We start from the raw sequence: 15,338 nt of genomic DNA, 5'->3' as shown, positions 1-15,338 counted from the left end.
GCTTAAAAGCCTTGGTCCGAGGTTGTGAACCTACACCCCTTATCCGAGCTTTGAAACCCTCCTTCCTCTCTCTTTGTCTGAGTTTATTTTCCCACCTGTTCGACCTTCCATAACACCCCATGGCCGAGTTTCTTTAGCTGTTGTATGTCCGAGCTGTTATCATAAAGAGCATGACCCATTGGTTAAGAGTTAACCTGGTTAACCTTGTTAAGTGGATAACATTACTAGCTACTAACTCAGTTAAGTTGAGTTGACGAATTATGTTTGTTAATTAACCCTGTTAACTCTATTAACACAGTTAAGGTATGTAACTCTGTTTACTATGTAACACAGATAGCTTGCTAGCTCTGTTAATTGATTTACGTGAATAATTATTCTATCCCGTTATGAAAGATAACCCTGCTAAGCTTGTTACCCATGTTACGTTTGTGGATCTGTTTAGTCTGATGACTCTTAAAGGGCGTTATTGAGTAACTAGGTTAGAATTGACCAAGAACTCTATCACATGATGCATGATTGGATGAACGTGAAATAATTGTTATGCGCTACATGACGATGATTGCTTAAACACATTTTGCGACTTAGATGGCATGTGAATGCGATGAACTGATTTCATAATGTATGATTCTATATGCGTATAATCGTATGATATTGAATGCAACTGTACGATCCTGCATGTGTGAACATTCTATGTGATATCATCATGTACACGATAAACACACAAGACACAACTGTTTGAATGTCAATGATTTGCAAACCCTAATTGGATGCAAACACTTATATCGTATCATGTGCACCATATCCTAGGTCGTGTGTAACGGACTTAGACATCTGATAAACCCTAGAGCATAGCATACCGAGCAAACCAAGGTGAGTTCACACAGCCAAGGCATGGGGTTCCCAGGGTGGGAATGGGATTTGAATATTTACTGGTACTTGTCTATAATGGAACGTGGTGATGTGATTTGATGAACTATGGTACATACTCCACTGTTAGAACTACTACTAGACTAGTAACACTTATTGAACTGATCTTCGCACACCTGCCAAGGGTTGGCCGCGATATTATGACTGTCTTCGCACACCTGCCTTTGGAAGGCCGCGAACTGTAATTTACTAATCTTCGCACACCTGCCTGGTCGGCCGCGATACAGATAAACCTAGTCTAGAATACTTGGGATGAATATCCCCTAATATCTTCGCATACCTGCCTGGGAGGCCGCGATGGAAACTAATACGATACACGACATAACGAACGAACATACTACTACTCACACTATACTATTACTGAACTGTAAACTGTGAACTTGCTCAACTAGTTGTTGATCCTCTGTTACATGCCTTGCAGGACATTAGGTACATATGGTGCTTGCACAGGGAGGAGCAGGTCGTTGTGGAGATTGGATCGTGGATGTTATGTTATACTTACAACACTTAAACTATTTACATACATTGGATATCATTATTACGCTTCCGCTACTTGAATTATGTTTTGTTGGAACATCAATCGTATTGAATAATTGGTTTACATTTATTATACTTGACATTAACTACATGTTCGATATGATTGGTGGCTTGATCCTGGTCAGTCACGCTCCCAAGCGGTGATACTCCGCAGGTGGATTTTGGGGGTGTGACAAATAAAAAAGATGGTCAATCAGGTGTTGGATAAGGACGAGGAGTCCGAGTCAATGTCCGAGTCAGGGACTTCGAGTTCGTCTGACAAAAGTTCAAAGTCTTCGGGAAAACGGGTTTATAGTAAAGAATTTTTGTTGTCAAAATCCAATTTGAATGACGAAACATTTGAAGTTGCATATACTTCGAATGATTCTGAAAAATTATATTTTGATAAAGAATTTCCAATAAGAGGTGTTAAAACTGAAATGATCAAAAAGGTTTTCAAGCTGACAGAAATTAATATTTCTGAAATTAAAGATGCAAATCTTTCTAGAAAACCTAAGCCTTACACTTCAAGAATCAAACAAAAATTAAACAAGAAAATGGGTTACAGTTCTGGTTCAGGTTATCGAAAGAAACCAAACCATAACGGTAATTTCAAAGAGAAAGGACTGGGTTTTATTCAACCAGAAAATTATAAAAATGGAGAAAATTTCTAAAAATACAAAATTTGTGTCAGGTACATCTGCTGAGGATGAAAAGAAGAGCTCTTTTTGGAGACAGTCAAATCAGGAATTTCTTGCTGAAAAGAAGAAAACTGAAGCTCATCAGAGAAAGACAAGAACCTGTTACAAATGTCAAGAGGTTGGTCACATCGTCTGGAACTGTCCCAAAGCAACCAACACAAAACAGGGAGTCTCAGAAAAACTCAAAGAAATAGTTGTTGATAAAACCGAACCACCAACTGAAAGGTTTAAAGTATTTAAAAATTCAACATATGAAGTTGGTGAGTGTTCGAAAATATTTTACAAACGAAGGGGAAATCTTGACAACCACACATGGGTTGTTAAGAAATCAAATGTAAAACTTGGCGATGAATCTGATTCCACAAAATCAGAGGAGCCACATGTTGTTAAAAATGCTGAAAACTCTGTTCCGCAAATGGATGATGAGAACTTTCCACCATTGAGAACTGAAAATTTTAAACAAAAGATTGGTAAAGTGGAAATTTCGAATCAATTTTATTCTGAAAAGAATGAATTTGATGTTGAAAAAGCTTTTAATGGAAATGTGAAGAAGATTTTTGGGAAGATGATCGAGGGGAAGGTTAAAGGGGCTAAAGATTTTTATAAATCTAAGAAGGCACCTTACACTCCAACTGCAGATGAGTTGGTTACACCCAAGGCTGGTCAGGCTTGGGTGTCTGTGTTTTTTACTTGAAAAACCTAACTTGCCGGAGCTCCCAGGTTGGTAAGAGTGGAGCATGTATCGGCATCTTTCTTTATATCAGATTTGATTGTGCATACCTACAAATGGTAATTTGTTTGACCTTCAAGTGGTTAATCAAGGACATTAACTTGTACTTGATTTACTACAAATGATTGAAAAAGGGGTTCATTTCATAAAATGATTGGTAAAACAATGTGATGATTATCCCGAACCTACAAGTGGTTTTAACAAAACTTATTTTCTAGAAAAACCATTTTGATTAAAACAAACTTAAGTGTTTTGAAATCATAATGGGAAAATAGTTTGTTGTCAGGGGGAGTTCTAATTTTTTTTTTTTTGGGTAAAGGGTTACCCCGGTGAAATTTTATATCAATCAACCAAGAAAAACAGGGTGTATCGTGACATCAATACACACTACTAGACTTGGCATACGAAGACTAGGACAACAATAGAAACAACCCGACATAAAGTAATAACCAAAACAAACAAAACTACGAGACAGAACAAAGCCCAAACATAAACACGTCTTCAACAACTCGACCCGCTTTAGCCAGGTTCAAAATTCATGTTGTTTTCCGATATCAACCATCGATCCAATATCTTCTTTTGCTTCGGGTCTTTACCGAACTTGAACCGCATAATTCTGAGCCTCACAGTATCAATGATAACCTTAGCAAGCACACTAGCACTCCGCTGAGCTTGAGAGAATAAACGAGAGTTCCTTTCTTGCCAAATAAAATAAGTGGAAGGCGCCACCAGGATGATGCAAATAATATGGTCCATAGTTTTAGAATTCGCATTTAGCTCCATCCACTGCAAAATTGAAACCCATGTATCCGTAACACTCCCCATGTCAACCATTTTCCTAACCAATATCCAAACCTCTGAAGCATAGGAACATTAGAAAAAAAGGTCATCCCTAGAATCATGATCAAACCCGCATAATGGACAACACATGAGCCGTAGATTAGTAGCACTACCTGCTTTCCAGATGGCCATCCGATCTTGTGTTTTTAATTTATTGTTGATAACCAACCACAAATGGAAAGAATGACGAGGAATACATTGACTGAACCAAACTGAATTAATCTATTGCACCTTATCATGTCTATTCCGCAAGCTGTTCCAAACCTCCCAGGATCCAAACACGTTAAGATTACCTTCCAAGTCTTTCCATGAAAACCGATCATTCATATTAGAAATAATCTGAGGAGGATCGATATTTATGAGAACCTGATATAAATTATACCACGCCTGGGGCCATAACCATTGACCATCTTCAGCAACAATATCAGCCACCGTGTTATTTAAAGAAAATCCAGCATTAGCAAAAACTCTAGGGGTGATAAACGAGCGAAGAGGACTGCATGTACACCAATTGTCACTCCATACATTAGTTTGTCGGCCACTTCGAATAGAACTCCAGACAAAAGAACGAACACTAGAACATATGGATAAAAGCTTCCTCCATCCCCAACTAACACTACCTCGACATTGCACTTCCCAGAAACTTTTACCTTTCAACTTGTATGAGTGGATCCATTGGACCCAGAGAGAGAGACTGACGGTTAGTAATTAAGCTCCAGATATGGGATGGTAAGAGAGTCTTGTTCACATCCATTATACTCCGAATACCTAAACCACCCTCCTCTTTAGGCATACAAACATCCTTCCAAGCTACTTTAGTACGAACCGGACCTTGAGTACCACCATTCCACAAGAACCTGCGAAGCCTTTTCTCCAAATCCTTTATAACACTAGATGGGAGCATCATAACCGAAGCCCAGTAGGAGTATAAAACCAAAAGAACAGAGTTGATAAGCTAGAGTCGACCTGCAAACGACAGGGTTTTTGACAACCAATTATCTATTCGTCTCTCCATGTGCTCCAAAAGGATTTTGCAGTCTTTGGCCGCCAATCTAGTAGAAATCAACGGGACCCCAAGATAGCGAACCGGAAAAGATCCCTCTTGAAAGGGCATAAGGTTCATAATCTGATTTTTTATCGCGCGAGGAACGTTGCTGAAGAATACGGTACTTTTAGCCATGCTAGGAACCAGACCCGAAACTAGAGTAAACTTCTCAAGGGCCTCTTTTAAATGCTTAACCGAAGCAGTATCACCATCAGAGAATAAAAACAAATCATCAGCAAACGAAACACTTATTATCTTATGTTTAGGACAACGAGCATGAAACTTAAATGACGTGTGCAATGAAGCTTGTTGTAATACAAGTGTCAGAACTTCCATAACTAGCGTAAACAAGTAAGGAGACATTGGATCCCCTTGTCTAAGACCACGCTTTCCCGCAAAATAACCATGAAGCTCCCCATTTATGCTTAGTGAATATGACACCGATGTGACACATGTCATAATCCAACTAACCATTTTATGATGAAATCCAAAGCGGTGCAGAATTGACTCAAGAAACTGCCAGTTGACTTTATCATACGCCTTCTGAATATCTATCTTGAATGCATATCTAGGAGGCCCTCTATTAAGATGATAATTGTGCATTAATTCCTGGGTCAAAAGAATATTATCTGAAATTTTCCTGCCTGGAATAAAAGCCGACTGATTTATGCTGACCAAGTTGTTCAAGCTTCCTTTTAACCTATCCGTTATAATCTTGCTAATACACTTAAACAGAACATTACAGCAAGAAATAGGACGATAGTCTAGAACTGAATTGGGAGTATCCTTTTTAGGAATCAGAGCAAGGATAGTATGATTGACCTGTTTTAGAAGTTTACCATTATCAAAAAAATCAATCACAGCATTTGTCACCTCATCACCCACAATATCCCAAGCATGCTTAAAGAATGCAGAAGTGAAACCATCTGGTCCAGGCGCCTTATTTTCACCAATACTAAACATGGCTTTTTTAACCTCCTCTCGAGTTACTTGTCTTATCATTCGGTTCGCTGTTTCTTGATCTAGAGTGTTATTCTCTAGCACCTCATCATTCAGCCTAGTGACCTTTGCTATGTTTCTCTCCACTTGACCCGGACCATTACCAGCCTTTGTACTCTCATCGTTATCATCCACATCATCCGCAGATAAAGCTTGGAAAGAATTGGCCACTTTCAATATTGGCGGGCCATTAGGATGATCATCCGTCTTTGTTCCGGAAGTACTAGCTCCTGCTTTGCTCGTCTTTGGTTTATACATAAACTTGGCCTTCTGCTACTTATAAGGAAACATTTGCTTAGCCACTCGTCTCCTGTCTGTAATAAATCCTTCCCCATCGACAACAACCTGCTTTGCCTTATCCTTAATAACTTTACTACACGTAGTATGGTCAACCAAAAAGACAGCATGTGGGACAACGTAAAGGCTTCCATTCATATTCAACCCCTACCCGTTCCATAATGTATCCCTCCTCGTCCATCTTAGGTATAGCTCGAGTAATATAGTCTTTAAGTTCATTATCAGCATTGAGCTCAATCATTGCACGGGCATAACTACTCTTTCCCCAGTTTTCCACACACATATCAGCCGTATAAGAGTCTAGCCTTTTAGGAACCCCTAGCTTAGAATCCAACAGGCTCAAGCCATCATCAGTGTAAACTGAAATCGGAACATTATGCAATTTTACCCATATTGGAACAGTTTTAATACTATCTTTCTTAAGGATAACCTTTGGCGACCATATGTTAAAAAATAACGGGACTTTTCTTATTAACCATGGTCCTCCTTCCAGAACCTTCATCAATCCATCCTTCGAGTCAAACTTGAAGAAAAAGAAACCCGACGTGTTCATCATAAGATAAGCTTTGAAAAACCAAACTTTGCCCAAACATTCTTCGCATAGTATTCTACCACAGGAAAAGGTAATCTATTCCCTAAAAAATAACCATAGAGCACATTGTCAAACTTATCTTGTACCTGCTGAACAACCTCTTTCGGAATAACAACATCAGCATCTTCTCTAGTTTCCGCAGGTTCCAAGATTCTAAAGTTGACCTCCCTTTTATTACGAGTAGACAGAACTTTTTCAGCATACGAGACTGAATTATCTTTCTTACCAATGTCCCAGAAACCCTCGTCAAGAACATCATTCTGTGTAGCCATGTCCGGGCCATCTACAGTCAGATCAACTGGAACAGTGATCTTAGTAAGTTCATTAATAACATTAATCACCTTCAGTCCCTGCTGCTAATCAGACAGAACTCCACGTCGAGGACAGTAAGTTTTCCTATCAATATTCAGAAGTCTATTAGCAAAACCCTTATTAGGGTTTATTGAAGTACTCACTATATCAGGCGGCTTGAACTGACTAGTATCCATAACACGAGAAATCAAGAACCATGCAACGTTACAGAAGAACTAATCAAAGAATATCCAAAGCTTATTGGCGGCAAACCCTAGCAAGAAGAAAACGAAAAGAACAAACCCTAATCCTGACTTCAAAAGATTAGAAACCAAGGTAGAGTCAAGAAACCTTACTCAGAAGGATCGACAACATCACAATTGCTAACCCAGATCGATCAAGAATAAAATTAGAATGAACGAAAGAAACAAGGGTTTTTGAGGATCGCCAAATTCACCCATAGCCATTATGCTTATGATGGGTGAGTTCTGATTGTTTACGCCCAGTGAATTGCAAATTGAAGCTATTCACAACAGTTGTCACTTCATTGTACAGTTTGTTTTCAAGTTTCTTTATATTTTTTTTGCATTTTAGGGGGAGTAAGAAATTTCAGAAAATCCAAAATTATTAGAAAATTTGAAAAATCCAAAAATAAAATCAGAAAAAGTCAAAAACATTGAAAAATTCAAAAATGAGTTTTGTTGTGAAAAGAGGAAATGATAGTACATCAGTGGACTATCACAACACGCTAATGATTTGGAAAGTCTAATAGTGATAAATGATCTCACTGACGATATGCCAGTAGATTTTTACTCATTTAGTAGAGATTGTTTTCGAGATATATACATAAATTCAAATGCTTACTTATCTTGTGGGGAACATCTCACAGATATATCGGTAACCCCCGAAATCTTGGTTGAAAGATTTTCTGTTTCTGACATACTAGGTCTTTGTGCGTGGTGATATCTGGGGTATTATACCAGGACTTCTGATTTTGCGGGAGCAATAGCCTAGTCCTCGTATAATACTTTGCAAAAGCTTTAATCTTTAAAGCCAGCCCTCTGCTAAAAATTGAGAAAATATCAAAAGATATGTATCAATGGCAGTTGAAGAAAAGATCCCCAAAAGGGACACACCTAAAATCGAGCCGTCATCTCTCTGCTGAGCGGAAGTTCTGACCTGAGCTCTCACGGTTTCGCATTTACCCGTTTACAGATTTCACTAGTGTACATTCACCTGTAAGACTGAATATAGAAATCTGGATACGGTAGTATATTCAGTGGTGGGACACGCGAATAAGTTCAAGTTCTTAAGACACTAATCTCGTATCTCGAAACAGTTGAACTTTGTGTGAAAATTTAAGTGGACAAGTATTCTGACAATCTAAGTGAATTGTTTAGAACTTAAAATGTCTAAAGCTTAACGGTGTTAGTGATCTATCTCATAATCTGATATGATCCTCTTTCACAAACTCACAAAAATATTATTTGTAATATTTCTTTACTGGATTTCTTTAAAGTCAAAAATTCGAAAAGATTTTAGTGTGTTTTAGCATAATTTTCGAAAAATATAAAAATATTTTCGACAACTGGCGTTGAAGAGCTGATTTTTAAAATTCCAAGTGCTAAACATGATGAACATTTCATGATGGGGAGTTTGTGTATAATGAGAAAAGATTTTGAGTGTTTGACTTACAAGTGGTCATCTGAAAACAATTCCTGCAAGTGATGAATAATATTATCAAATATCAAAGTTGTGAAATTTATTGTGAGGTAGAGAATGTGCAGGATAGTCAGGTTTTAGATCCTGATTCTGAGTGATAGAGAGCCAGGTTCCGATACCTGAGGACTTTGTTCATTTCAAAGAGCCAGACTGCGATCCCAGCATATCGAAAGGGGGAGTCTGAAGACATCCGAAGAGAGATTATTTGTTCGAGGGGAGTATGTTAGTGCTGATGAAAAGAGAGAAGATTGAAGAAGTTTTACACTGTCAGATACTTCAGAGAGTGCAATCAGACCGATAAAGACTGAAGACGTTGAAGACTCGACACTTAAGACTCGTTAACATCCGAGGGGGAGTCTGTTGGTGCATACGTCTATCGACTTCGTCTTGTATCGAGTCTTGCATTGCTCAAGCCACAAAGTTCAAGAAAAGCATCAAAACATGTAATTCCGCGCGAAAGAGCTAATTCCGCTTGAAAGGGCCAACTGTTAATTCCGCATGGAATTATCAAGTAATTCCGCTTGAACATTAATTCCACTTGTAATATAATTCCGTTTGAGCATGTTGGAGCGGAATTAGGTGGTCTATAAATAGCAGGCTTGTAATTTCGTTTGAATCAGTTGTGTATGTGTGTTTCCGGAGCCGAAGTGCTGCCGAAGTGTTGTTTCGTTGTAAAACTTTGTCAAGTTAATTAGAACAACATTTAAAGTGAATATCTTGTAGAATCACACAAAATATGTATGTTTCCGCCTTTCATATTATGTAGAACACCTCTGATCGACTCGTTTCGGGTCTGTACACGAGCCTACAAAAGGACAATGCAAAATGAAATGAATAACCAAGTAAAAATGAGTTTGTAAAAAATATGTTGTTTGTAAAACAATGATTCATGAAAATATGATATAAGTGTAAAAATGTATTATGTCTAACTTGAAATGGTTTAAATAACGCTATGATATGTAATACCATAAAAGCACTTATATAAAGGAAGTACCAGCGGTGTATCCACCATAATTTTATCATATTACACACGCCTCGTTATTTAAATCACTTACCAAACAAACCACCAATGTTAAAATGTTCATGTATTAAACAAATGTAATGTATAGTGAATAAAAGCCTTTTATTGAATTAAAAGCATCTACTCAACCCTATAAGAAAGAAATGTAGAAAACATTGCATTTGATAAATTATAATCAAAAGTTATGTTTTGTAAAATAATGCATGCTTTACTGATACAAACATCTATGCGGTATTCTTAAACGTCTAAATCCAAGCCTTGGGTGTCACACCCCGACCACGTAAAACAACAAAACGTGGCGGAATCGTCGGGGAGTGTTGTAACAGAATCATTGTTTCACAACCATGGATTTAAACAAATTTCGTTTTATTGAATTAAATGAGTTACAATGTCTTAACAATAAAGAAACATAACAAAATTAACTAGTCTTGCATCTTTTAATGTCACTAAGGCCTCGTCCAATCCTATGTGAGCAGACACCAATATCATCATCAAATATCATCAACTATTGTACCTGAAACACATGTGAAAGTACGTCAGCATAAAAATGCCGGCGAGTACATAGGTTTTATGAAAAATAGGATTCATGACTTAGGTTTAAGAAAATGTTTAACAAAAACTTGTCATGAATCCAGTTTAAGTGTTTGCTTTTATAAAACGTTTGAAAATCGATGATAGATAGGCATAGTTAAAAAGAATGATGTAAGGTTAAGTGAATAACCATGTAAAAAGGAGTTTGTACAAATCAAACTGTTTTGTAAAACAATGTCTTGTGAAAAGTATGTTATTTGTGTAAAAATGTATAAGTCCAAATGAATGATTTAAATAACGCTACGCCATGTAATATAATACAAGCACTTATATATAGGAAGTACCAGCGGCGTATCCACCATGCTTGTAGCATACTACACACATATCGTTACTTAAGTCACTTAAACAAACCACCAAAGCATATAGTTCATGTTCAAACCAATCATCAAATGTTCTTGTCTAAACCATTGTCAATGTTTAAAACTCAAAATACAGTCATGTAGTTATGTGTAAACAAAAGTTATGTATGGTAAGTAACAAAATGAGAATACTTAACCATAAGTAAAAAGGAACAAAACAAAGTATTTTGAATAAATCAAAAAGTTATGTTTTGCCAAGTAGAAAACTTGTTTTATTGATACAAACATTTATGTGGTGAGTTAACGCATTACATTCAAGCCTTGAGACAGCAGGATAACCTTAGAGTAAAGGTTATCAAAGTAAAATGTTCACGGATCCAGTCATTCCTTACACCCAAACAAACCTAGGATGTCAGGAACGGGATTTGTCAAGTCCTATGGTACCATTACTTACTACCGAGCGGCGTAGCTAATGTTAATGAATGCAGTAAAGAACCGTTTATGCAAACCAATGTCATACCAATTGTAAACAAGTTATGTGAAAACAATGTACTAAGTATGCTAAGTAACATACAAAGCAGAAAAGTCATGTAAATCAATGTGCTAGCATGTCAAATGAACATACATAGCAAAAGAAATGAAATGTAAAACAATGTGCTTAGCATGTCGAGTAAACATTCATAGCAAAACATAATGAAATCATGTACTAATAGTGTACTAATGAACATAGCAAGTATATGATGTGAAAACAAGAAAGCACGAAAATAGCAAGTAGGCACATGTGTTTCACCCCAAAATGTTAGGAAAACAGTAAAAGAGGGGTCTATGTACTCACCTGAGGGTGCTTAGAAGTGTTGAACAACAACCAAGCGAAGCTAGAGGGATCACAGAATCAAACGGCACCCTATATAGATAACTACATAAATAACCGGACCTAAATCGGGAGATTGGATAGTATGAGGTTTCATAAACCAAATGAGTATTGGAACTCATATGATATGGTTAAACAAAGCCTACATACTAAAATGAAACCTAACCTTAGTGCTTATGACCCATTACGACCCGTTTAGGTAGCTTATGCTACTTTAACGCGTCGTTCGCGTAAAACGCGTTCGGAACGCCTAAGTAACCCTATGACAAGTGAAATATGCCTTAACATGTTTAATATTGTTGCTAAATCAGTTCAGATGCCAAAAGTTACGTTACATAGGCTTAAAATGAATTTTGACGACAAAAGGGCATTTTGGTAATTTACCTAAGGCATAAGAACTACTTATCATACAACTACTTAAACGTCGTGACCATAAGGTATAACCTCGGAAGGTTATTCCCTATACAACTATGGTCACCTAAAATGTTTGGTCGGATCCTAAAGATCGACCAAATGGGTCGGGTTCGTAAGCATAAGCGATTGATTAGATCACTTACCTTTACGACCCTAAACAAGCACAAATCTAAAAGCGACGAGCTAAACATGCTAGAACATGTTTAGTAATGTTAGAAAACAGGTTTGGTATTAAAACAAATGGTTTTAATACCCTAGAGTAGTTTGGTTACAAAATACGCGAGAAAACGCATTTTGGCCGAAACTACGACTCGTCACTAAGCCTAGATAACATGGTAATCAGTAGGTATAGTTACTAGGAACTATAACCATCGTGATTACGCTCACGTTATGAAGTTCAAACGAACTTCGCATTGACCATAAACTGGTCAATGCAGAAAGTCAAACAAAGTTTGACTTTCGAACTCGAAAAGCAATAAAAGAACGAAGGAATACTTACAAAGGGTCCCCGCAAGATTGAACTTCCGAGTATTCTCAGGTATGAAGTGTTAAAGCACCTCAACTTAGAGAACAAACTCAGAATTCAAGTGGGTTTTGCAATGGGGATGGATGGGTATTTATTGGAAAACCAAGACCGTTAGGATCGTTCCTCGATAAACGTGCTTCGATCTTGGCCGTACACATGGGCCCCTTGATTTAGAAAACCATTAGAGCCCATAGAAATGCCCCAAAACCATTTGCAAGTGGTTTGGAAGTGCTAAACAGCTGCAAACAGCTGTTTGCAACAATTTTGCTGATCTGGGAGGCTGACGCGCCCCGCTTAAGAATTACACACAAACTCACGCGGGCCGCCTGGGCATAGTTTCCAGAATTTGCAGTTTAGTCCCTGAACTTGAAAAACATGCATTTCGGCCCATTTTTGGCACGTTTAAGCCCCGTTAACCACATTTCAAGGCTCTAAAATGATGTTAAAGTATAGGGAACCCAAAACATGCTCAAAAATATCTCGGATGTCGGTTCGTTTGGTCGTATGATCGCGATGTTCGCTTAATTACGACGGAATGCGCATAAGCGTGAAAGACGATCCAAATTGCGCGACGAATGGATTTTTCTTATGCCAAACACTAAAATAAAATATTTTAATGCTTACATAAATTTTTGGATGTCCGGAAGTATTCAGAACGTAAGTTATGCGCGAAAATGCAAACTTATGCACTTTTTGACGCTTTTAGTCCCTGGATGAGCATAAAGTTTATTTTAGCACACCAAACCCCTCAAAGCCTATTTCTAAGCTATTTAAAGGATATTTAAGGTGTGAGAGTTCGTTGGAACTCAAGACGTGGTCCAGAGTTCACGTGGGAACGTGAGGACCAGATGAAACTCAAGTATCCACATTTGTTCCCCGAAGACCAGTCAAAATCTAGCGAACCTACTGTTGATGCAACTAGTGAATTTCGGGACGAAATTCCCATTCAAGTGGGGGATGATGTGACACCCCAGGAAAACTAGTGAACAATATAGCTTACGTTAGTGAGTGCGTACCAAATTTCGGGACGAAATTTCCTTTTAGTTGGGGATACTGTGACAACTCGTAATTCGAACCCACTTCTGTGTAACATTATGTGCTGATGTGAACTATTACGATTGATGTGACGTTATGATTTTGTGTTTTGTGTTATATGAGTGCATGTATGTATGTTATAAACAACCCGACCGCACAACCTATGCTCGATCGCACAAGCCTGTTTGGGCCTTATTCTTGTACACGGACCATTAGGGCAGCCCATTGAGGGTTCGGCCCATCCACCTTGACCGATTTACAATTAGGGTGTTTGTAACCCTCACCCATTGTTACCAAAAACATTCTCTCATACTCAAACCCTAGTCCCTCTCTCTCTCTCGTTTGCTTTGGAACTCGACGGCCATCACTCCTCTTCCTCTCGGATATCATTCTTGAATCGGATCACCCTTTACTCTACGGTTAGTGTGTTGTTACTTATTTTCTTGATTGATCGATTAGGCTTGTGTATGTGATATTAAGCTAAGAACCGATCCGATGTTATTATGTTGCTATGCCTTGTTTGCGGTTTGATTGTTGTTCACCGAATCAGGTTAATGTCCCTGTGATTGTATGATTGTAATCGGCCATAAGTATATGTTGACTTAATCGATTGGTAGTTGGTTAATGTGTCAAGTAAATCGGGTTAAGTGATGTTTCTCGGTTGCATGTTCATACGAATCATTAGATAATTGTTATGATATGATTTTAGGGTTCATGAGAACTAGAAGGTAAAAACCCTCATTTGATCGAGTAGAGGCATGATTTGAAATAGATTAGTTGTTAATTGATAGATGATAAACTTGGAAACTATTGATTGGCTTGACTAATGCTTGTAACCGATTTGCGAGATAATCGGATGTTCAAAACTAATCGCACAAACGATCCAGTCGTACAAGGTCCACTGGATCGCACAAACTGCAACGATTGGGCCAGATGTATGTTTGGGCTGGCCTGGTCCAATCGCACAACCCATTGGATCGCATAAGTCCTGTCAGTCGCACAAGGTGCTCTCACTCGCACAAGGGATTACTGGACCGCACAAATGGTATATTGATTAGCTGTTGGGCCGGACAAGCCCAATTACAATCGTACAATCCGTTCGGAACGCACAAGGCTGTCCGGTTCGCACAACACTTGTATGTTATGTCAATTGGGCCAAGAATAGGTTATTGGGCTGTTATGTTGTTGGGTCGGCATATGAGGATCGCACAACATGTTGTGGATCGCACAACATGTTGGGCCTACTATCTTTTGGGCTTGGTTATTTAAATCGTTCTAGTATGAATATGATATGCTCTTGACTGTTAACGTACCAAACGTGTTGCCATGAACTTTACGTGCTTGTGACTTGTTAGTATATGTGTAAACATACGTGCTTTACCTGAACCAAACCTGACTTATATGATAATCCTGTTAGGACGTGATTGACTACTTTTAATTCAAGTAACTTTTGGTATAATCTGCCGAGCAAACCAAGGTGAGTTCAATGCACTTTCTCAAGCATGCGTCCCGGTGGTTTGGGACAACTGGTAAACATTTGGAAGGGAAACTTGGGGTAAACAACTGAAACATAGAAACAATCATCTACCGGATTGCCTGTAAGGCAATGGGGTAATTAGTTGATAGCGCTATTAGGTTTGGCACCCTCACACCGGGCCGTAAGGACGGGAGTGAACTAATTACTGGGACAACTTGTAACGCGGATATAAGACCTCCTACAGCTTGTCAAGGTTGTTTGATACGTTGACTTTGACCAATGCCTGTAGGGCATTGGGGTTAGGCATTCCCATCATTGACGCTGCATACGCTACAATAAACGAGTTAACAACGACATCTGAACCAGACAACGAGTTGATTTAACTAATATCTGGTAACTTCACACGTAAGCAACACCTTGAACTCACCAGCGTAGTCTGACACA

General features: G+C 38.3%; 1 protein-coding gene across 1 annotated transcript; it reads right to left on the bottom strand.

Moving 5' to 3' along the window:
* Positions 1-3,393: 3,393 nt before the first annotated feature.
* Positions 3,394-4,621, bottom strand: LOC110907196. The gene is made up of 3 exons (XM_022152212.1): positions 4,365-4,621; positions 4,008-4,210; positions 3,394-3,731 (listed from the first exon to the last, which is right to left on the bottom strand). Exons 1-3 carry the CDS (start codon positions 4,619-4,621, stop codon positions 3,394-3,396), a joined length of 798 nt encoding a protein of 265 aa, XP_022007904.1.
* Between the last annotated feature and the right edge of the window lie 10,717 nt (positions 4,622-15,338).

This window comes from Helianthus annuus, chromosome 14, assembly GCF_002127325.2.
Source record: "Helianthus annuus cultivar XRQ/B chromosome 14, HanXRQr2.0-SUNRISE, whole genome shotgun sequence".
NCBI classification, from domain to species: domain Eukaryota; kingdom Viridiplantae; phylum Streptophyta; class Magnoliopsida; order Asterales; family Asteraceae; genus Helianthus; species Helianthus annuus.
This window is presented reverse-complemented; position numbering and strand designations above follow the sequence as displayed.

Bases quoted from the DNA above. Each gene is read 5' to 3' on its own strand.
- LOC110907196 (XM_022152212.1), bottom strand. From the start codon at position 4,621: ATGATGCTCCCATCTAGTGTTATAAAGGATTTGGAGAAAAGGCTTCGC. The intron at 4,211-4,364 runs GTAAAAGTTTCT...GTGTACATGCAG, and splicing joins CCACTCATACAAGTTGAAAG to TCCTCTTCGCTCGTTTATCA. The intron at 3,732-4,007 runs GTAATCTTAACG...CCTATGCTTCAG, and splicing joins TTCATGGAAAGACTTGGAAG to AGGTTTGGATATTGGTTAGG.